The sequence below is a fragment of the Balaenoptera physalus genome, assembly GCF_965194825.1.
Source record: "Balaenoptera physalus genome assembly, chromosome: 2".
NCBI lineage: Eukaryota > Metazoa > Chordata > Mammalia > Artiodactyla > Balaenopteridae > Balaenoptera > Balaenoptera physalus.
Genome location: NC_138883.1, coordinates 89,363,919 through 89,386,609, shown reverse-complemented (window position 1 = coordinate 89,386,609; position 22,691 = coordinate 89,363,919). Strand labels below are relative to the sequence as shown.

At 44.0% G+C, this 22,691-nt stretch overlaps 1 protein-coding gene across 1 annotated transcript in view; it reads right to left on the bottom strand.

Annotated features, from left to right (window-relative positions):
- LOC309655172 (aromatase) overlaps positions 1–22,691 on the bottom strand; it is a gene marked incomplete at its 3' end in the record, with an annotated part of 202,801 nt that overhangs the window by 29,328 nt on the left and 150,782 nt on the right. The window contains exon 1 of the mRNA XM_082450137.1: positions 2,826–3,002. Coding sequence (XP_082306263.1) covers positions 2,826–2,970 — 145 coding nt within the window. The 5' untranslated portion in view covers positions 2,971–3,002. Of the gene's footprint in view, positions 1–2,825 lie in introns of the transcript that reaches the window.

The window sequence follows — 22,691 nt, the reverse complement described above, 5'->3', positions numbered from 1 at the left end:
GTAGGATTCTGTTGCTAAAGCATGTAAAACCAGGCAAAACTAAAGTACGTTGTTTGGAATATGAAATTAGGTGAGAAATCTATAAAAAAGCAGGGGAGTGATCGTTAAGAAATAGAAGGTTGTTTACTTCTGGGGATGAGAGTGGGTATGTTTGAAAAGGCACAAGAGGAGTTTCTAGGATGCTGCTAACATGCTACTTCTTGTCCTGGTCTGTGATGACATGTTTATTTGTGCATTTACTGTAAAACAGATTTTTAATGGGCAAAAGGAGACTATTGCCATGTCCTTTTTTTCCAGTGCTCCCATAAAGAATGTGGTGCCCAGGGCAGAGAGGGCCTCTGGGGGAGAGGACCCACATGCAAGGTTGGGCATCGCCCTGTATCCTTGGGGAAGGGAGAGCTGCCACGTGCCAGGTGACTATAATCCTGGCAGAGATCAGTGAACTGGGGCAGTTTCCCCAAATTGAAGCTTACAAAACCCCCAAATAGGAATGATTCTTTCCTCTCTGAACCCTCACGGCCCTCGCTGGCACTAAGTCCTCTGCCTATGTGTGTCACCTTTGCACACTCCTTGAGCCCCCTGTCCCCATCACCTGATAATGCAGGGCCTCTCAGTAAGTGTGGGTTTAAGAAGCTTAGATTTGAGTCCCAGTTTCATCACTTACGAGTTATGGACACCTAGCCTCTTTAAGTCTCAGTTTCTTCATCTGCAAAATAGACATCAACACACTCAACTCACCAGAGTGCCCAGAGGTTCACAGGAGAAAGTGGGTGTGAAACTGCTTTGAAAACTGTAACTTACTAGAGGGCTTTGGCTCATTGTACCCTCTCAACTCTTTGGCTTCACTGACCCTGAGATTCCCCATATGTATAAAGCTAAGAACCCAGAGAGCCAGTGCTTGGAGGGATCTGGCAAAAGGAGTTCAGAAGTATTGGTCAGCAAGACCCATCCAACAAGGCCAGTGTCCTTACCTTCCCTTCCCCAACCAGGAGTCGCGGGATCTCAGCCTGGGCCAGAGGTTTCTAGAACTAGAAGGTTCTGACCAGACCTCACATTTTCCCAAGGAAAGCATGGAACTAGAAGCTCGCTGGTAGCAAAATGATCATCTACCTGGGATTTAGGTCTTCCTGGTGGTTCCCCTATTGCCACTCTCCTTCCAGTTGAGACGCTGGCAAGCCATCTCCCTTCTGTGGCTTTAACCCCTCCCCCGTGAACTGAGGAGTTTGAACTCCATAGTTACTCATACTTGTCACAACGGTTTGCCTGGACAAGGCAGAGCCCTTCTCTGAGGCTCAGTTTCCCCTTCTGTCAAATGAACGGGTTGGGCTCCATTCCGTGGCTCTCAACCCTGACTGCTCAGGAAAGCCACCTGGGAAGATGTTAAAAAAACAAAAACCCACATGGCGACCCTCCTCAGGCAGGGCTGAGAACCATAGGACTATGTGATAGTGTCATAGACTGTCAGTGTATGACAGCATGATGTCCCCAGCCCAGAGGTGGTGGACAGAGTGAGCTACCAGCTAGGCTCCTGGTCCAGGGCTTCAAGGATGCCAGTTCTTGTGTTTGCCCCTCCCCAAAGGTCCAAGGGAGTTCTACCATCACCTGCAACATAAACATCTGGGGGGACTTGTTAAAAAATACCTCCTCCCTCACCTCCACCATTCACGGACCCTGACTTGGGTGCCCACTGGGGGAGGAGAAATCCAGTGAGGAAGGAGCAGTGGTGGGGAAGGGGTTCAAGTTAAAAGACTGTGGAACAGTCTTCCTTCAGACCCCCATCAGGAGTAGAGAACAAAACAAACTAAACATTCCATTCCATTGGGCCTTATAGTAAACTAAAATACCAGGCTGCATTGGGCAGAGAGACAGTCAGTTCTCTGGAAAACGATGGAGAATCCAGACCCAGGGCACTTTGCAGCAGCGCCACACTCCCACTCGACATCGCTCTGTGAAGAGGCCCACGACGCTTGAAAGTGTGTAAGGACTCTGCTCTTGAAATAAAGCCTTATCGGATATCTTATGGAACTGGGGACAGATGCCTGCTATGAGGAGTTTTCCCTGAAAACTAAAAAACCATCTGATATTTCTGAGTTAATCTGGTAGTGTGGAGTGATGGGGTTTCTACTGGAATTATCTGGATAATTATATTATACTCTACTTTTGATTGATCCACAGAGCTTGTGGAAGTTTTTTTTAGGTTTTGAAGGGAACTATAGTGATCCCCATTTTTCTTCCACTGTCCAGGTCCCATCCAGCCCTTGTGGCACCAACGTCACCACCATGCCCCAAAATAAAAGAAAATAAAGAATGGGATAAAGAGAAGGAATATGTTCAAGAAAGGGAGAGGGCAGAGGACATGGATGAGGCAAAGTGGGAGGGAGACAGAAAGGAGTACAGAAGGCATTCCAGAGACATGTTCACCTTTAGAGCAAAATTGGAATGAATTTGAATGAAAAAAAAACACCTGGAATTTTACCTTGCTCCACTCCATCGCAAACTTACTTTAAAGGATACTTGTGCCAAGTCTATCTTACCAAAACAAAATGCCGACTGGAAGCGGTTATCTAATATATTTTTTAGTGCTTTCATTTAACATGTACAGATAATTGGTATAAAAGTATTCACCTTCACCATTGTAAAGCAATTATACTTCAATAAAGATGTTTAAAAAAAAATATTCACCTGAATTCATTTGCCAATATGCTGTGGGCTTCAGCCATCTCCTCAGGTTTACTCTTCGCTGTTTTGCAAATTTCCTTTACCCTCATGGACCAAAAGCCCAAGGAAACACTCTCCTTAGATACAGAGCTAAATGACTGTGTTACCTGGTATTGAGGATGTGTTTTTATAATTCCAAACCAAGAGAAGAAAGCCAGTGAGCAGCAGGATTGCAATGCTGGCAACAGGCGCAACTTCGGTCACCATGCTGGTGACGTTATAATGCCTTGGGTTCAGCACTTCCAAAACCATCTTGTGTTGCTTGATCTTAGGGGAAGCAATTTAAAGTCCTGTGGAAATCAGAGTGGCAGAAAAATTAGAGAATCCCCCAAAGGTACATCTAGGACTCCTGTTGCTTCAGAGGATGCTGTACTGTAGAGATGGGTGCTTTGTTTGATAACGTGATTGGACACTTAGACAAGACAGATTTGTAGTTACAAGTCAAAACAATCAAGCCCAAGAGAGATATTTTGGCTTGAAGTGCAGCATTTCTGACCTTGGTAGAATCTCACGTTTGTTTAGACTCTTGGTCTGATAGAACCATATCATCTTGCCGTTGAGTAGGTAAGAGTGACTGAATTCTCAACTGAGAGCTAAATTTCTTACAAAATACATGAAAATGAAGTTCATTCCAGTGGTGGAGTCATTCTGTGACTTCATCAGCAGATTTTGTTTAGGCAGTCTTTTTCCCTGGTGGACAAATCAACTGAAAAAAAAAAAAAAAGCATCCTCCAACCCCTTTCCTTGCTCAAAATTACTTCACTAAAAGGGTAAGCTTCTCCAGTAAGAAGGTGTTTCATGGGCATCATTGAGGCAATCTCAGAGCCTCCCATAAAGTTGTCTGTTGAATTCAATGTAACTCACTCAGGGCAGTCTTTTTCTATTGGCTTTGATGAGGCTTAAAATCTCTTGCACCACGCTAGATGAAGCAGTGTACATGGAGGCCAATGTCAGAGTGAGTAGGAAAGAAGAATAGGAGAGGAAGGAAAAAGGGAGAGAAGAAAGAGAAGGAATAGGGAAGCAGGAAGAAAAGAGAGGACAGACATAGTAGTTGCCACCAGAAATAGGCTCAGGTGCCATTCAGCAACCAAGCTCCCCACAGCTGCCAGTCTCCTGTGGAGGACAATTTTCAGTTTGATTTGATGATTCTGTTTTTTTTGTTTTTTGTTTTTTTAAATTGGAGTGCAGATATATTTTTTTCTAGTTTTACTGAGATTTAATTGACATACAGCAAGTGTACAACATAATGATTTGGCTTATATACATCCTGAAATGATTATCAAAATAGGTTTAGTGAGCATCCATCATCTTGTAGAGATACAACACTAAAGAAATAGAAAAAATATATTTTTTCCTTTTGCTGAGAACGCTTAGGATTTACTGTCTTAACAACTTTTATATATAATGTACAGAAGTATTAATTATCTCTGTCATGTTGCACATTACATCCCTAGTCCTTATTATTGTATAACTGGAAGTTTGTACCTGTTGACCACCTTCATCTAATTCACCCCTCTCCCAAACCCCCACCTCTGGTAGCCACAAATCTGATCTCTTTTGTGTGAGTTTGTTTCTTTGTTTTTGAAGTATAATTGACCTACACAGTATGTTGGTATCTAGACACAACATAGTAATTCAATATTTCTATACAGTTAGAAATGATCACCATGATAAATCTAGCTGTCATCTGTCACTGTACAAAGATACTACATAATTACTGACTATATACCCCAAGTGTACATTTCATAATCATGTCTCATGTATTTTGTGACTGAAAGTTTGTACCTTTTAATCTGCCTCACCTATTTCTTTCTTCCCCCCAACCTCCTCCCCTCTGACAACTATTTGTTTGTTCTCCGTATCTACGACTCTATTTCTGTTTGACTACGTTTGTTCATTTGTTTTGGTGTTTAGATTCCACATATGAGTGAAATCATGAGTATTTCTCTTTCTCTGTCCAACTTATTTTCACTTAGCACAATACCCTCTAGGTCCATCCATTCTGCTGCAAATGGTAAGATTTCATTCTTTTTTATGGCTTAACAATATTCCATTAAACACACACACACACACACACACACACACACACACACACACCTTCTTTATCCTCATCTATTGATGGGCACTTAAGTTGCTTCCATAATTTGGCTTCAGTGAACATAGGGGTGCATATATCTTTTCTAATTCGTTTTTTGTTTTCTTGGAATAAATACCAGAAGTGGAATTGCTGAATCATATGGTAGCTCTATTTTTAATTTTTTGAGGAATCCCCATACTCTTCTCCATAGTGGCTGTACCAGTTTACATTCCCACCAACAGTACATGAGGGTTCCCTCTTCCCCACATCCTTGCCAACACTTGTTATTTGTTGTTTTTTTGATAATAGCCATTCTGACAGGTGTGAGGTGATATTGCGGTTTTTGTTTGCATTTCCCTGATGGTTAGTGATGTTGAGCATCTTTTCAAGTGCCTGTTGGTCATCTGTATATCTTCTTTGGCAAAATGTCTTTGCCCATTTTTAAGTAGGTTTTCTTTCTTTTTTTTTTTGAGTTATATGAGTTCTTTGTATATTTTGGATATTAACCCCTTGTCAGATATGTCATTTGAAAATATCTTCTCCCATTCAGTAGTCTTTTTGTTTTATTGATAGTTCCCTTTGCTGCACAAGAGATATTTAGTTTGCTATGGTCCCTATTCTTTATTTTTGCTTTTGTATCACTTGCCTGAGGTGACATATCCAAAAGAATATTACTAAGACTGAAGTCAAAGAGCATACTGCTTATGTTTTATTCTAGAATTTTTATAGTTTCAGGTCTTAGATTTAAGTCTTTAATCAATTTTGAATTTACTTTTGTATGTGGTGCAGAAAGTAGTCCAGTTTGATTCTTTTGCATGTAGCTGTCTAGTTTTCCCAACACCATTTATTGAAGAGGCTGTCTTTTCCCCATTGTACATTTTTGCCTCTTCTGTGGTAGATTTTTAAAATATTTATTTATCTATTTATCTGGTTGCACCAGGTCTTAGTTGTACACGTGGGCTCCTTAGTTGTGGTTCCAGGGATCCTTTAGTTGGGGCTCGCTGGCTCCTTAGTTGCACCACACAGCCTCCTCAGTTGTGGCATATGAACTCTTAGCTGCGGCATGCATGTGGGCTCTAGTTCCCTGACCAGGGATCGAACCCAGGCCCGCTGCATTGGGAGCGTGGAGTCTCATCCACTGCACCACCAGGGAAGTCCCCTTGTTTTGTAGATTAATCGCCCTTTATGTCTGTTAATATTTGCTTTGTATATTTAGGTCCTCCTTTTTACGTGCATATGTATTTACAATTGTTATATCCTCTTGTTGCATTTATCATTAAGTAATGTCCTTCTTTGTCTCTTGTTGCAGTCTTTGTTGTAAAGTCTATTTTGTCTGATATAAATATTGCTACCCCACCTTTCTTTTCATTTCCACGTGTGTGGAATATCTTTTCCATCCCCTTACTTTCAAGCTGCATGTGTCTTTAGAGCTGAAATGAATCTGTTGTAGGCGTATATATGTGGGTCTTGTTTTTGGATCCATTTAGCCACTCTGTGTCTTTTGATTGGAGCATTTAGTCCATTTACATTTAAAGTAATTATTGATAGGTATGTACTTGTTACCATTTTGTGGGGTTGTTTTTATGGTTCTCTTTTGTTTCTTTCTTCTTCTTTTGCTCTCTTCTCTTCTGATCTGATGGTTATATATAGTATTATGTTTGGATTCCTGTCTTTTTGAGTGTGTGTATCTATTACAGATTTTTTGGTTTGTGGTTACCATGAGGTTTAAATATAGCAATCTATGTAAATACATGATTATTTAAAGTTACTGATCTCTTATGTTTGAACACATTTTAACAACCCTGCATTGCCCCCCCCACCACCCCACTTACTGTTTTTGAACTATATTTTAGATCCTTTTGTTTTTCATATCCTTTAACTACTTATTGTAGATATAAAAGATTTTACTACTTTTGTCTTTGAAATCCCACTAGCTTTATAAGTGGTTTATCTACTACCTTTACTGTATATTTGCCTTTACTAGTGAGATTTTTTTCCTTTGCTAATGAAATTTTCATATTTCTAGTTATTGGGAGTCTTATCCATTTAGAGAAGTCTTTTAAACATCTCTTTTAAAGCTGGTTTTGTGGTGCTGAACTCATTTTTAGCTTTTTCCTGTCTGTAAAACTTTTGCTCTCTCTTTTTTTAATGTGAAGGAAACACTTGTTGGGTATTCTTGGTTGTAGGTTTTCCTCTTTTAAAACTTTAAATGTATCCTGCCACTCCTTGGGCCTGCATAATTTTGCTGAAAAGTCAGCTCATAGTCTATGGGATTTGCCTTGTACGTAACTTGTTGTTTGTTTTTTCCCTTGCTGCTTTTAAATTTCTCTCTTTATCTTTAATTTTTGCCATTTTAATTACAATATTCCTTGGTGTGGTCCTTTTTGGGTTGATTCTATTTGGGACTTTCTGTGCTTCCTGAACCTGGATGTCTCTTTTCTTTCCCAGGGCAGGGAATTTGTCAGTTATTATGTCTTCAAATGTGTTCTCTTCCCCTTTCTTCTCCTTCTGGGACCCTTATAATGTGAATGCTAGTATGCTTAATGTTTTGCCAAACCTCTCTTAAACTGGTAGGTTGGTTTTGTTTCCCAATCTTGGAGAAGTGGCCTTATGTAGGAAATGTCCTATGGGGCCCAGCAGTGCACACCCCTCTGGTCACCTGAGCAATATGCTTTAGGGATATCCTCTTTGTGGACTGCGTGTGTCTGTCTGTTGTGGCAGGCTGACTACTGTGGGTGTGGTGGTTGATGTGGCTGCACCCGCGTATGTTTGTTGCCAGGCCCTGCCCTGTGCATAGGCTGCCACCTGTAGGTGGGCAGGGCTGGGAGTGACTGGCTATGGAGCGCTGGGAAAGGGGTCCTTATGCTAATGCTGGTCTGGTGGTGGGCAGAGCTTGGTCCTGGGGTGGCTGGCTGTGGGTCCAGGGCTCCCAGAGTTGGATCAGCCTGTTGATGATGGGGCCATGGCTCAGAAGGAGACGGGCCTGGTGTCCTCGTACTGGTGGGCAGGGCCAATTCCTGACTTGGGTGACTGTGGGGTCTGGGGTGACCCAGAGCTAGTGACAGCATGCTGGTGATTGGGGCCAGATTCTGTCATTGCTGGCTGAGGGGCCCAAGGTGTCCTGGAGCTGGTTCAGGCCTGCTGCTGGGCAAAGCTGGGACCCAGGGCATGGTCGGGAGGTGATACTGGGTTCCTAGTGGGTGGGCTGAGTCTTGACACATTGGCTGCAAGGCTGTGGTGGTTCTAGGGCCACTGTCATCCCACTGGTGGTTGGAGCTGGGCCCCAGGGCTTTCTAGGGATTGTTCCCACCCACAGGTGGGTGAGGCCAAGGTCTGGGGCTTGTGCTGGCAAACTAATGGGTGGAGCTGAGTCCTGGCTTCTCTGGCTATGGGGCTGGTATTCCTGGACCTGGTGTTGGCTTACTGGTGGGTGGTGCCGGGGCCCAGGGTGTCCTGGGGGTGGTGCTGGCCCACTGGTGAGTGCCCCAGATCCTAACATAGCTGGCTGCATTCCTTGATGGTCCCAAGGCTGGTGTCCACCCATGGGTGAGACCAGGTCCCAGGCCTGGGGTGGCTCATTGGTGGCTGGAGCTGTGTGCTAGGGTCTCTGGCTGCAAGGTCTGGAGTTTCTGGAACAGGTGTTGGCCTGCTTGTGGGCAGTGCCAGGGCCAACGGAATCACAGGGCTGGTGCCGGCCCCCTAGTGGGTAGAGCTGGGTCCTGGGTCTCTGGCAGCAGGGCCCTGGGGGTCCCAGAATTGGTGTCAGCCTGCAAGGGCTGGGACCTAACCCCTTGTGGGTGAGGCCAGGTTTAGGGCTAATGTAGGCCTTCTGGTGGGTGGGCTTGGGTCTGATGGCTAGCGTCAGGGTCTTGGAGGTCCTGGGACTTTGCTGACCTCTTGGTGGGTAGGGCCAGTCCTGGGGCTGCTGGGTTCCCAGGGTGTCCTTCGGCAGCAGGCCTGCTGGTGAGTGGGGCAGTATCCCTGCCCAGCTAACTGCCTGGACTGGGGCTTCCCAGAACTGGCACAGACTCACAAGTGGGCGAGGGCAAGTCCCTGTACTAATAATCTAAACAGAGAATTCCACAATGGTGATTACCAGCACCAGTGTTCTCTTGGTGGGATGTGCTGTCATTAATGACTGCTGCCAGTGTCTTAAGTCCCTAGGCTGACTTTCAATTGCCTCCTGCCTCTCTGGGAGGCTCTCCAAGATGAAAAAGTAGGTCTGACCCAGGCTTCTTTCAAATTACTGTTTTAGCCCTTGGTCCTGGAGCATGTGAGATTTTATGTGCGCCCTTTAGGACTGGAGTTTCTCTTCCCGCAGCACACTGGTTCTCCAGAAAATAGCCCCACTAGCCTTAAAGCCAAACGTTCTGGGAGCTCCTCTTCCTTATGTAGGATGCCCAGCTGGGGAGCCCAATGTGGGGTTCAGACGTCTGACTCATTGGGGAGCACATCTGCAATCATAATTATCCTCCCATTAGTGGGTTGCCCACCTGGGGTGTAGGGATCTTAACCATGTCTCCCGTCCCTCCTACCTGTCTCGTTGTGGTTCCTTCTTTATATCTTTAGTTGTAGAAGATCCTTTCTGCTAGCCTTCAGACCTTTCTCATCAGTAGTTGCTCTGTAAATAGTCGTAATTTTGGTGTGACCCTGGGAGGAAAGGAGTTCAGGATCTTCTTGGCCACACCCTCCTTCCTATGAGATTGAAGGAATGTGTGAGGATTCTGTAGGCATTCCTTTTGTTAATTTCAATGTGGGCTCTGTGGCTGGCAGCCCTAAGCAGCCTGAGGGCCACTGGGAAGAAAGTAAGAATGTGCAGGATGGGGGAGAATTTGGGGTCTGGTAGGGCCAGGCTTGGTCTCGGAAGCAGAGATGATTGGGCCCCAGGAAGAAAGGGGTGCAGGCCAGCCACAGGCAGGAGGGAAGAAGGAGCAGGGGCCCAGGGTTGGCTAGGGAAGAGGAGGGGAGGAAGGTCCCTCAGGAGAGCCGATTTGGGGAGCAGACTGAGGCCAAAATTATTCCAATGCCTAAGAATGAACAGAAGGTCTAGGAGAGTCCTACTGCTGTCATATGTTTCTGAAGTATGTTGTACTTATATCCTCAAGTGCTTTTGTTCTTTTTATAAAATTTAAATTATGAAATATGCGTGCACACAACACACAGAGTATTTTGCCAACCATGGACACCCCTCCTATTTGCCACATTGGCTTTAGAACCCCTGCCCGTCACTTTAGAGAACTAGAACTGTACAACTAAGTCCAAGACCTCACCCCCTCTTCTCTCCGCAGAAGTGCCTGTGCTCCAGAACTCAGCCCTCCATCCTTGTGTGCGTGGTTTTAAATGTGCCCCCGTCCCCTGCAGGAACTCTGATGGGAGTGTCTGTAATCAGAGTCCATGGCACTGCAGAGAGAGCCAAGGCTGGATACACAGGTTCAGAGACAGGTGCTTCTGGGTAGGAGTGGTTGCTCAGGACATGGAAGCCTTGGGGAGCTCCGAGTGCCTGAGGACATGCGGAAGCAAGGGGTCTTGAGGGCTGGCACTTGGGAGACCAGGGCTGTGGAAAACCTGTAGGTGGTGGGTCTGCAGGGGTGGATTTCCCCAGTGAATTGCAGGGAGATTGTGGTGTAAACCCTCCCAGTGACCTCATGTGTGACCCCTTTCTGTGACCCATAGGCCATCGGAAAAATGGCGAAGATAATGAAATGCCTGGAAACCAGTGAAGGCTCTGCAGTGTGCATGTGCTGGTTGGTGTGTGTGGTGCAGGAGGTGGGGAAGGGTACCGTGGGCTTCTGCTTACTCCCCCAATGCTGCTCTCAGCACAGGAAGGGATGATGCATCTGGGCCTCTTGCCCCGCTTTTCTGTTTTTCTCAAACGCTGGGACTGAAATGTAGAGGGCAGAGACTTGCACATGTGTGGAATAATTAGTGACCCAATTATCCCATTTTATTGAACCAAAGACACTCACCAACACTGTGTCAGGCACTGAGGAGCGTACAGAGGTGACCAGTTTAAAGTTTCTTGCCCCAGGAGGTTCACAGTGTCTGGGGACAAAGGCCTGGGTCCCAGCCCCAGGGAGAGGCTGCCACGGGCGAGAGATCCAGGCCAGTGTGAAGGACCACAAATGTGTTCGAGGTTCCTGCTGATGGGGTGAGAAGAGCTTCCCCAAGGAGAGGCGCTGAGATAGGAGAAGACTTCTTTGGGTACAAAGGGGCTTTTAAGCTGAGAGTCAGCAGGAGTGAAAGCAGGAGGGGATGAAAGGTACATAGAGGAGGGCGCATGAGTGGTGAGCTGGAAAGGAGCAGCTTTGATGACAGAAATGGCCAATGGGCAATCCTTGGAGTCCCCCACCCATAGGGGCCCCTGTAGGCTTCTTCATGGCATTGTGTGGGGTGGAGGCAATTGCAGGCCTCAGCAGCCTGAGTAACCAGGAGACCTCCTTAATGGGAGCTCATGGATTTTACTACTTATTAACTTCCCCTGCTGGCGCACAGGGTCTTAGCAGCTATTTCAAGGTTCCCTCTTCCCTCAAAGATTTCTGGGCATTCTGGGTGTGTCTGATGTGACGCCAGGCCTTTGCTGATCCATAATGAGGATCCCCCTGCTTCTCCCTATCCCTCCCACTGAACCCTGGTTTGCCAGTGAGTCAGAACCCCAGTTGTATACATGGTTAAAGTCTTTTCTCAAAAGGTCTTCGGGTCCATGTCTTTCAGGAGATGCAACTAGATGCTGGGATGCTTCACCTCACACCACCCATGAAAGGTTTCCAAATCTGCTTGTAGCCCCAGCTGGAACTCCTGATGCAGATGAAGAGAGGGAGGGTGGGCATGACACAACCTTGGTTGAGCACTTGCTATAATGGCAGGATCAGGGCCTCTTAGGCATCTCATCTCATTACATCCAATGTGGGGTACATTCTATCCTCATTTTTTTTTTTAATTTATTTTTATTCATATTTATTTTTGTCTGTGTTGGGTCTTCGTTTCTGTACGAGGGCTTTCTCTAGTTGCGGCAAGTGGGGGCCACTCCTTATCGCTGTGCGCGGGCCTCTCACTATCGTGGCCTCTCTTGTTGCGGAGCACAGGCTCCAGACGCGCAGGCTCAGCAGCCGTGGCTCATGGGCCTAGTTGCTCCGCGGCATGTGGGATCTTCCCAGACCAGGGCTCGAACCCGTGTGCCCTGCATTAGCAGGCAGATTCTCAACCACTGCGCCACCAGGGAAGCCCCTATCCTCATTTTGTAGATGGGGAAACTGAGACCAGTATTTCCATGATAGCAAAACTTGTACAGCTGGAAAGCAGCAGAACTGGCCAGGTCTATCTGGCTCAGAAGCCCCTTCCATCACACCTTCTTGTCTTTCTTCTCCGCTTACCTCCCGATGTTGTAGAGAAGGAAGTACAGCTGACAATATGGTCACACACAGTCTCTGAGCCAAGACTGGCATTTGGGGAGCTCTCTACCAGCAGACCTTTGTTCTTCTCCCAACTCTCCACAGCCCTTCTCTGGGCCTCAGGTCTCTGATCTGTAGAATGGAAGTGTTATTCTGCTCATCTCCATGGTCCTTTCAGCGGTGACAGGTCGTGATTTGTGCTCTGCCCCCCCTCACCCACATCAGGGATGGTCAGGAGACCCTCAAAAGATGCCAGTCACGTGGTGGAGTGCCATGAGCCATGCCTGAGCATTTGGACAGTGGAAAGACTTCCTGGGTGGACCTGGGCTGCTTCCCCAGAAAGAGGAGCCAGCAGTGGTGACTGGAGAATCTGGGGCAGATAAAGGGTTCTGCCTTCAGGTTTGGGGGGCCTTATTTTATGTTCAAAGGAGCATATTTTCTTCTTTTTATCCTACACCTAGCCAGCTTTACAGTAGGAAGTAAACAAGCAAGTAGACAAATCTATAAGATATAATTCTGATTGGCAAAAGCAAGGTGTAGCTGATTTCTAAGGAGACTTGGCTGCCAGTAACCAGCTGTGAGACCGTGGACAAGTCACTTCATTTCTCTGGGCCTCTGCTTCCTTTTTTGGTCAGGAGTTGTCTGGATTAGGTACTGGGTGGTCTGACATTCCTTGGCTTTGTGAATGAAATGGTAAATATGAGTAGCATCAGGGCCAGCTCCATGGGCATGTGAAGTGTGCAGTCACATGGGGTCCTGTACTTAGAAGAGTCCCATGCTTGGATTAATGTTCTGCTCTTACTGTCTTGATTTTAATACTTTTTTTTTTTTTTTGAGCAAAGGGCCTCAGATTTTAATTTTGCTCTGGGTCCCACAGATTGTGAAGCCAGTCCTGGCTGGCAGTGCCTGTCCTCTGTTCCAAGGGCCTGGAGCCCTCTACCAAGTTGTGAGGTGGGGATGTTTCCCCTGGCCCTTCATATGACCTTTCGAATCCTCTTCTGTCCCCTGGAGCTAAGGCCCTGCAGACACGGGCTACTACTCCAGGGTCTATATCGTGTCCTTCTGCATGTGCCCATCTATGGCTCCCCCCACCAGCACCTGCACTTCTTCCCGCTCCTTTTAGTGACCCAAGCTCTGTGCTTTCCCATGGTAGGGGCTTAGTGAACATTTGTGGACTAGGTAGTTGTGTAAATGTGTGATTGGTTAGTGTGTTAGTGAAACAGCTGAGCAAATGTCCTGGTGGAAGGCGCCCTGGTCTAAGAATCAGTTCTGGGCTCTGCTCACGACACTCCCTGAGCCTCCTTTGCCTAAGGAGCAAGAGAGGGGCTTGGGGAGATAGTTGGAGCTCTCCACCAGCACTGTCACTCTGAGACAGGCCTTGCCGGCACCTCTGCCGTCATGTCACCAGGTCCACCTGACACAGACACCTGTCCTGGAGAAAGTCACCTCAACTGACCAAATGACCAGAGGTCATACATGTTCTCCTCCAGTAGACCTCTGGGGACCCACACGTCATAGAGGAGCAGGATGTAATGTGGTGTTGAGGAGAGAGATTAGGGAGGAGATAGAGGTGGTGTAGAGATGAGAGTGATTTCCTAAATTCCATTTTGAAGTCAGTTTTCAAAATCAGAGACTTGGAGAATACCCCTCTCCCCACAAAGAAATGCCAGATTGTGAGAGACAGGAAATGTCCATCCAGAATTCCATTTTTCAAAGACAGGATCTGGAAGGTAATAGCCTGGCCTCCTGCTCTCGGGGACTGGAAGCTGAGTGGATGTTCTTCATAGCCTCAAGCAGGCTGGGCTGACACGATTTTGACTGGCTATTTACTTACAGTATGGCCAATGAAAAAATTAATCAATCTAAGCAGTAAATGGAAACTTTTATTTGAGCCAACTGAGGTTTATAACCAAGGAGACAGTCTCTGCAAAAGTTCTGAGAACTGTTTCAAAGAGTCACGGTGGGGAGGTCAGCGTATATGCGATTTTGGTGAAGGGGTACGTGCAATGAAGCACTCATTTCAGTACAGGATTGCTAGTATTCATGAGAAACAAACAGTTAATGGCTTCAGTGCTTTTCTAACTATTTGGAGATGCAAGAAACTGGGTACATAAAAAAATTTCTTTGGAAAATATCATTATCTGAAGGCCTGTGCCTGAATTCCATTCAGTGGGTACTGTAAGTGAGTGACTGCAGTGGCTAATGACTTGATTCTTGTCGAACTGGATGGTGGGCAACCCTCTTTATTTTACAATCACTTTCCTTTTGGTCTTAATTTCAACCAAGTTTTGGTAGGCATTTCATGACCAATTTGTCCTAAGGTGCCAGGAAGCTTCATTCCCATGTCATGTAAGGATTTTGTTATTACTTATTACTAGACTAGGCTCTGTTAACAGTAGCCAGGTCTCTGGACTGCCTGTCTTACTAGTCTGTTATGGTGCAGGAAATGGTTCCCTCTTGTGTTTCTTCCCATATCTAGAGTTACACTATTGAGATCATTGATCTTCTAGGACTATATATTTGGTGAATAATTTCAGGTTGCCTAATCATCATTCATTTTATCTGAGGCTCAGTCACATGTTTAGTAATGGAAGAAACAATCATCTTGTAAATAGGCAGATACAGGTAATATAGCTAATAACATTGGTGAGATCATAAGTAAGTATTTAAGCTAAGGACTTCCATTAAGTTTGGTTCAGTATCTCCCCAGGTTGTCTGACCAGTCTGACCTGCACCAACCACTATCATTAAGGGAAATGATATATTGGCATTGTACATAAAGTATTCCAAAGATGTTTACATGTACAAGGTGAATGGTGGGTCATTATAACCATTACAGGAATGAGAAAGAAATGTTATCTTCTAAGTAGTTACGTGATTGGCGTCAGAAGAAGAAAAAGTGATCTTTATGGTTAAGCAGGTATTTCTGCCATTGGGGAGGTCTGGTTAATGCATAATGCAGATGCACAGTGAACATGAGAGAGGAGGAAAGGGGCCAAAGGGCAGAGAAAAAGCTTTATGTTGAAATTTTTCTGGTCTTGCCTTAAAATGTGAATTTTTATTTTACCAACTTCAGTCAATTTACTGTTGAGGTATTAAAGTGAACTCAGAAAGCAGTTAACAGCAAAATCATCTCCTTTATTTCAAGGGGATTATTTGTAGAAATCTTGCTTTAATATACCAACTATATCTCCTCACAGGAGGGCCTTAGTCGTATTTCATTCCAGGGGAAGCTCTCAATTCCTTTCCTTTGCTTGTGAAAAAGCTCTTTAGCCTCCCAATAGTCATCTCCCCCTGACATCTGAAGGAAAACAGGTCTGTTTCCTAGTGAGTTTGGTCTGAGAAGGGGCAACAGTGGGGAAAGCACAGCTGTTTCTGTGTTGCCTTTGAGCTAAGTCTATAGACATTTGAAAGTCTAGGCTGAGATATCATAAGAAGAAGTGGACTGTCTGTGCACCAAGAGACCCCAGAAGGGCTTTGCCATGGAGGATTGACTATCATCTAAGTTTTGAACTCTGCCTTGTGGGCTTGTGCATATGTCTTCCCCACTCTCAGCACCCGTCAGTCCACTCAGGCTGATGGAGTTTGCAGAGACAAACTCCAAGCCTAAATGTCAATGTGCTGATTGATAATAAGAAAGTGTAACTGCCAGATGGACTGCACATTCAGGCACTCTCTGTCTGCAGGTACACAGAAAGGCAGATGAGAATCACACTGTCTCTTGATGAGCATGAGAGTGGGGAAAGAGGATTTAGTTATAGGATGTGGGTTCATTTAATGGCACCAGATTTCAGCAGCCCTACAGACCCATCTCCCCGGGAGGGACATGTTCTTCCAGGTGGAACAGAGCTTGTGAGGCCCTGACAAGTCCCCTTCTTCCAGCACAGCGCATGAGTGAGCACTGCCAGTAACTACCTTACCTGGTTTCCACGGCTGACCAGCTTTCTTCAGATTGATTCAGTCTTTCTGAAACTATGTTAATACTATCTGGTCTTGTTTGAATGGGAACCAGGCTGCCTAGGGTATCTGTTGTGGATCAGGTTCTCTGGAGAGCAGACTCTGAGGCAGAGACTTGTGTGCATTGGAAGTGCTCTTGGGATGAACACCTATGGTGGAGTGAAGGAAGCAGGATTAGGAAGAGGGAGCTGAATGGCCATGCAGAGTGACAAGGTCAGCCAGTCCCATGGGAGGCCCTGGAGCTGGAGTGGTCCCTTAGAGTTGTTCTGTATCAAGGTAAGGGACCCAGGCTTTGTTCCCTGCATCCATCACTGGATGTGGGTTATCACCAGATGTGGGTTATGGGAAGGGGTCATGGCTTTGGGTGAGGTCGCTCTCTTCAAATGAGAGCAAGTCCTAGAGGAAAATTCATCTGAGCCATAAGATGCCAACACTCCTGCAGCTAGGGCAATAGATGCCTCAGTTGTACAACTTATACTCCTTCAGTCCACACTGTGACTTGTGAATATGAACCCTGATCCCAGAGCCTGATTCACAGTGACTGTTGAGCCCCGTACAAGCCCAGCCATGTCCATGCAGCGGCATGTGAGATGAGAGTCAGAAGAGGCTGCATGGGATTTCATTCATTTGAAACCTTATTATTAGTGGTTATTGCCTCAGGCGTCCTCAGGGATGGTAAGTCCACAGGGTAGAGGGAACATATGGCCATCACATCCAGTGGTGTGGTCGGAATCTGGGTTATTACCACACTAACCATACACCTCCTCTCCCACCATGCAGAGGGACTGCTATCCCTGAGCCCTCCGTTCATTCTTCTGTGTCTTTCCACCTGCATCTCCCTGTGCCTGGGATGCTCTCTGCCTAACCTTAGCCCACCTCTAGCTGATAAACTTCTTCAGGGTCATCTTTCAGGCCAGCTCTTTCCATGGCCTAGCAGAGTTTCTCATGCCCTCTCTGAGACCCCAGAGCACCTGTTATCCCTGCTTCAGGCTGCTCTCTCTGTAATTGTGGGTCTGCTGATCTTTCTTCTGCTGAGCTCCTTAAGGCCAGGGACTGGATCTCACCCCATATGTATATCTGAGCACAGAGCCATACAGACTCGGTGTATGAGCTGAATGGATGAAGGAAGGAACTTGAAAGCTTTGAGTCAGGAATGAAGGAGAGCAGTCAGGCTGAAGAGAAGGCATGGTGGATTGAATTAGAAAGAGTTCATGTCAGGAAGCCCAGCAGGGAAGCTCCTCATCCTTCTTGACCTGAGCTGCACAGTTTCACCTGAAACCTTCTGTCAATATGCCCTTTCCCATGACCACAGGTGGTACCGCCCTCATTTCTCTACCCTGTGCCCAGTGCTGTGGCTGAATATACCAGCAGTCAGTGCCCAGTCAAAATGTGTTTAATAAATAAGGAGAAAGGTTTAATTTATTTTGAAAGCAAAAATGATAGGCTTGGATGACAGGCTGTAGTAGCTGGAGAACAAGGAGGGCACGTGTCACAGGCGAAGGCAGGTTTGAAGGTGGAAGAATCAAGTAAATCAGGTTTGAACATAGAGTACTATCAGCTCACAGGGTCGGTCCATACACTGAATACGGATATTTAGGTCAACAAAGCAGCACTCTAGTTAAGAGAAAATGTGGAAATCGTATTGCAGAGCAGAAGAGGAGCATGGCACATAGATCAGGTGAGAGCTCCTGTTCTATTTGTGTTGCTCCACCTTAAATACTGCAAGCAATTTTTCAAGATCTTTCAAATACCATGTGCTTCTATTCAGAAATGATGAGTATGGGTTTCCTGCCCAGACTGCCCTGGCCTCTCAGTGGCTGTCCCTCAGAACCTTCCTTTGCTGTTTCCCATGTAGAAATGTTTACTAAGAGTCCACAGAGGCTCACTTGCCTCCCTGCAGAGCACCTGCTTTTTGATAAGCTACAAAATTAGCCTCACCATATTCTAGCTCCATAAAAATAGATTTCTCTTTGTAAAACACCACACAAAACTTCATTATATAAAACAGTTGAAAATTTACCAAAGATGTATATATATATAAGGAGTGGAAAAACCATTCAGAATAAACATACAGACAAATGTAGCGACTTGTTTTTTTCTCTAACCGGGCACTATCCTGCCTGACTTTTCCTGAGAAACTCATCCCTCCAGGGGTTCTAGCTGGCTCTCTTTCTGAGTTCTGTCCATCTGCCTCAGTTTCTGTTCTAGGATTTTGTGAAGTTTATTTCTGCCTTTTCTGAGGTTTGAAAGAAACTGCACTGTTTTCCTCTTTCTTCCTACATAGATTGTCACACAAAACACAGGGACGAAAGCCTTGTGGTAGGGGTGACTTCTTGAACCAGTTGAAGATGGACCGAGAAGGTTGTTTAAGCTGTCTGAACAGAATCACTGATTTTGTGGAGCTGGGGTGAGCCATCAAACTGCACTGATCTCATATTTCTTGTAAAATGAGGATTATCATAACATCTCCCTCATGAGGTTGTTTTAAGATTGGATAAGAAGAGGACACAAAATGTTCTTTAGCTTTTGTATGTAGACCTAGATTCATTTTCTACTACTGTGTGTTGGTGACTGATATAGAAAGAAATAAAATTTTCTTCCTTCCATTAAGTGATATAAACTTAGGGAACTTTTGAACTATTTAACTATTTATAAACATTTAACTATGTACGAGCAGCAATCAGAAGATGGTAGAAAAGAATTCATTTGCAATAGTAACAAAACAGATAAAATACCCCCCCAAATAAATGTAATGATCTAAATAGATATATATCAAAAGCACATTTAATACAGTGGAGAAAAGACAGCCTCTTCAATAAGTGGTGGTGGGAAAACTGGACAGCTACATGTAAAAGAATGAAATTAGAACACTCCCTAACACCATACACAAAAATAAACTCTAAGTGGATTAAAGACCTAAATGTAAGGCCAGACACTATCAAACTCTTAGAGGAAAACACAGGCAGAACACTCTATGACATAAATCACAGCAAGATCCTTTTTGACCCACCTCCTAGAGAAATGGAAATAAAAACAAAAATAAACAAATGGGACCTACTGAAACTTAAAACGTTTTGCACAGCAAAGGAAACCATAAACAAGATGAAAAGACAACCCTCAGAATGGCAGAAAATATTTTCAAATGAAGCAACTGACAAAGGATTAATCTCCAAAATTTATAAGCAGCTCATGCAGCTCAATATCAAAAAAACAAACAACCCAATCCAAAAATGGGCAGAAGACCTAAATAGATATTTCCCCAAAGAAGATATACAGATGGCATACAGACACATGAAAGAATGCTCAACATCACTAATCATTAGAGAAATGCAAATCCAAACTGCAATGAGATATCATCTCACACCGGTCAGAATGGCCATCATCAAAAAATCTAGAAACAATAAATGCTGGAGAGGGTGTGGAGAAAAGGGAACACTCTTGCACTGTTGGTGGGAATGTAAATTGATACAGCCACTATGGAGAACAGTATGGAGGTTCCTTAAAAAACTACAAATAGAACTACCATACGACCCAGCAATCCCACTACTGGGCATATACCCTGAGAAAACCATAGGTCAAAAAGAGTCATGTACCAAAATGTTCATTGCAGCTCTATTTACAATAGCCAGGACATGGAAGCAACCTAAATGTCCATCGACAGATGAATGAATAAAGAAGATGTGGCACATACATACAATGGAATATTACTCAGCCATAAAAAGAAATGAAATGGAGGTATTTGTAATGAGGTGGATGGAGTTAGAGTCTGTCATACAGAGTGAAGTAAGTCAGAAAGAGAAAAACAAATACAGTATGCTAACACATATATACGGAATCTAAGGAAAAAAAAAAAAAGGCCATGAAGAACCTAGTGGCAAGACGGGAATAAAGACACAGACCTACTAGAGAATGGACTTGAGGATATGGGGAGGGGGTGGGGTGAGATGTGACAGGGTAAGAGAGTGTCATGGACATATATACACTACCAAATGTAAAATAGATAGCTAGTGGGAAGCAGCCGCATAGCACAGGGAGATCAGCTCGGTGCTTTGTGACCAACTAGGGGGGTGGGATGGGGAGGGTGGGAGGGAGGGAGATGCAAGAGGGAAGAGAAATGGAACATATTGTATATGTATAACTGATTCACTTTGTTATAAAGCAGAAGCTAACACACCATTGTAAGGCAATTATACTTCAATAAAGATGTTTAAAAAAAAAAAAAAAAAGGGAGAAAGGGCCACACAAAACTGGGAAAAACGCTTACAACCTGTGTAACTGATAAGGGGCTATCTTCCATAATATATTTCTTTATTCCAAAGTTATTTATTCATATGTAAAAAAACTTCTGCAAGTAAATATGAAATAGACAAATAAGAACAAAGTTATCAAAAAAGGAAATATAAATGATTCAAACATGAAAAGATGTTCAACTTCAGTGTATAATAATAGAAATGCTAAGAATGCCAAGAATAGAAACAACCCAAGTGCCCATCAACAGATGATTGGCTTAAGAAGATGTGGCATATGTATATATATGCATACATATACACACAGTGGAATATTACTCAGCCATAAAAAGAATGACATATTGCCATTTGCAGTAACATGGATGGACCTAGAGAATATTATACTTAGTGAAGTAAGTCAGACAGAAAGACAAATATTGTATTATATCACCTATATGTGGAATCTAAATAATAATACAAATGAATCTATATGCAAAATAGAAACAGACTAACAGACATAGAAAACAAACTTGTGGTTACCAAAGGGGAAAGGGAGGAAGAGAGGGATAAATTAAGACTATGGGATTAACAGATACAAACTACTATACATAAAATAGATAAGCAATAAGGTTTTACTATATAGCACAGGGAACTATATTCAATATCTTATAATAACCTATAATGGAATATAATCTAAAAAAATATATATAACTGAATCACATTGCTGTACACCTGAAACTAATACAGTACTGTAAATCAACTATACTTCAATTCAAACAAATTCACTTAAACATGGAGATACCACTACACACCTATTAGAATGGCTAAAATCCAGAGCAATGACAGCACTGAATGCTGGGAGGGTGTGGAGCATCAGGAACTCTCATTCATTACTGGTGAGAATGTAAAATGGTATAATCCCTATGGAAGACAGTTGGGTGGTTTCTTACAAAACTAAACATAGTCTTACCATACAGTCCAGCAATTGTGCTCCTTGATACTTACCCAAAGGAGTTGAAACTTATGTCCACACAAAAACCTGCACACAAATGTTTATAGCATTTTTGTTCAAAATTGCCAAAACTTGGAAGCAACCAGTATGTCCCTCAGCAGGTGAATGGATAAATAGACTGTGATACATCCAGACAATGAAATATTATTCAGCACTAAAAGGGGGAAAAAAAAAAAAGAACTATCAAGCCATGAAAGACATGGAGGAAGCTTAAATGCATGTTACTAAGGGAAAGAAGCTAGATTATAAAGGCTACATACTGTATGATTCCAACTATATGACATTCTGGAAAAAGCAAAACTATGAAGACAGTGAAAGAATCAGTGGTTGCCAGGCGTTATTGGGGAGGGAGAGAACAGAAGCTTTTGGGGACAGTGAAATTACTATGTATGATACTATAGTGGTGGATACGTGTCATTATACATTTGTCCAAACCCGTAGAACAAATACCACTAAGAGTGAACCCTAATGTAAACTATAGACTTTGGGTGATTATGATGTGTCAGTGCACATTCAATGATTTTAGTACATGTACTTACTACACTGGTGGGGAATGTTGATAGTTTAGGAGACTGTGTGGTTGGGATATAGGAGGTAAATGAGAACTCTCTATTTCCCACAATTTGCTGTGAACTTAAAACTTTTCTAAAAAATAAAGTCTTTTTAAAAAAATTTTTAAAAAAAGAAATGCGATTAAACATATGATGAGATACCTTTTAAAAAACCTATGAGATTAGCAAAGACTATCAACCTAGAAAAACCAAGGGACTTTTTCAAAGGTGAAGGCTTGTGAGCCAGACAAACGGATTCTATGCTTCTAAGAATTGCTCTGTTTGGATTTTGGACTTCTTGAAGAAAGGTAGATGTCTGTGAAGTAAACTGGCATTTAAAAATAGAGTTTGCAACAATACTGCAATTACAATTGTTGCAGGCAAAAATCATCAGTAGATGCTAAAAGTAGTGGAAAAGTCATGATTGAGATACAGTATTTATACAGTCTCAAACTATCTCCCTATAAGCTACTTACTAATAACAAAGTGAGAAGTAGTAACTGTACAGTAGTGAATCCAGGCAGCCACCATCCTGTAAGGAAGCCCAACTGGCCACATGTAGAAGTTCTGAGGCTCCCAGTAACAGACATCAAGTAGGTGATGTATGTGAGTAAAGGAGCCTTCAGAAGATTCTAGCCTTTAGACTTCAAGTTTTCCAGCTGAGAAATCCAACATCATGGAGCAGAGACAAGCCATTACTGATGTACCTTGTCCAAATTCCTAAACCCCAGAATCCGTGAGCATAATGAATGGCTGATCAAT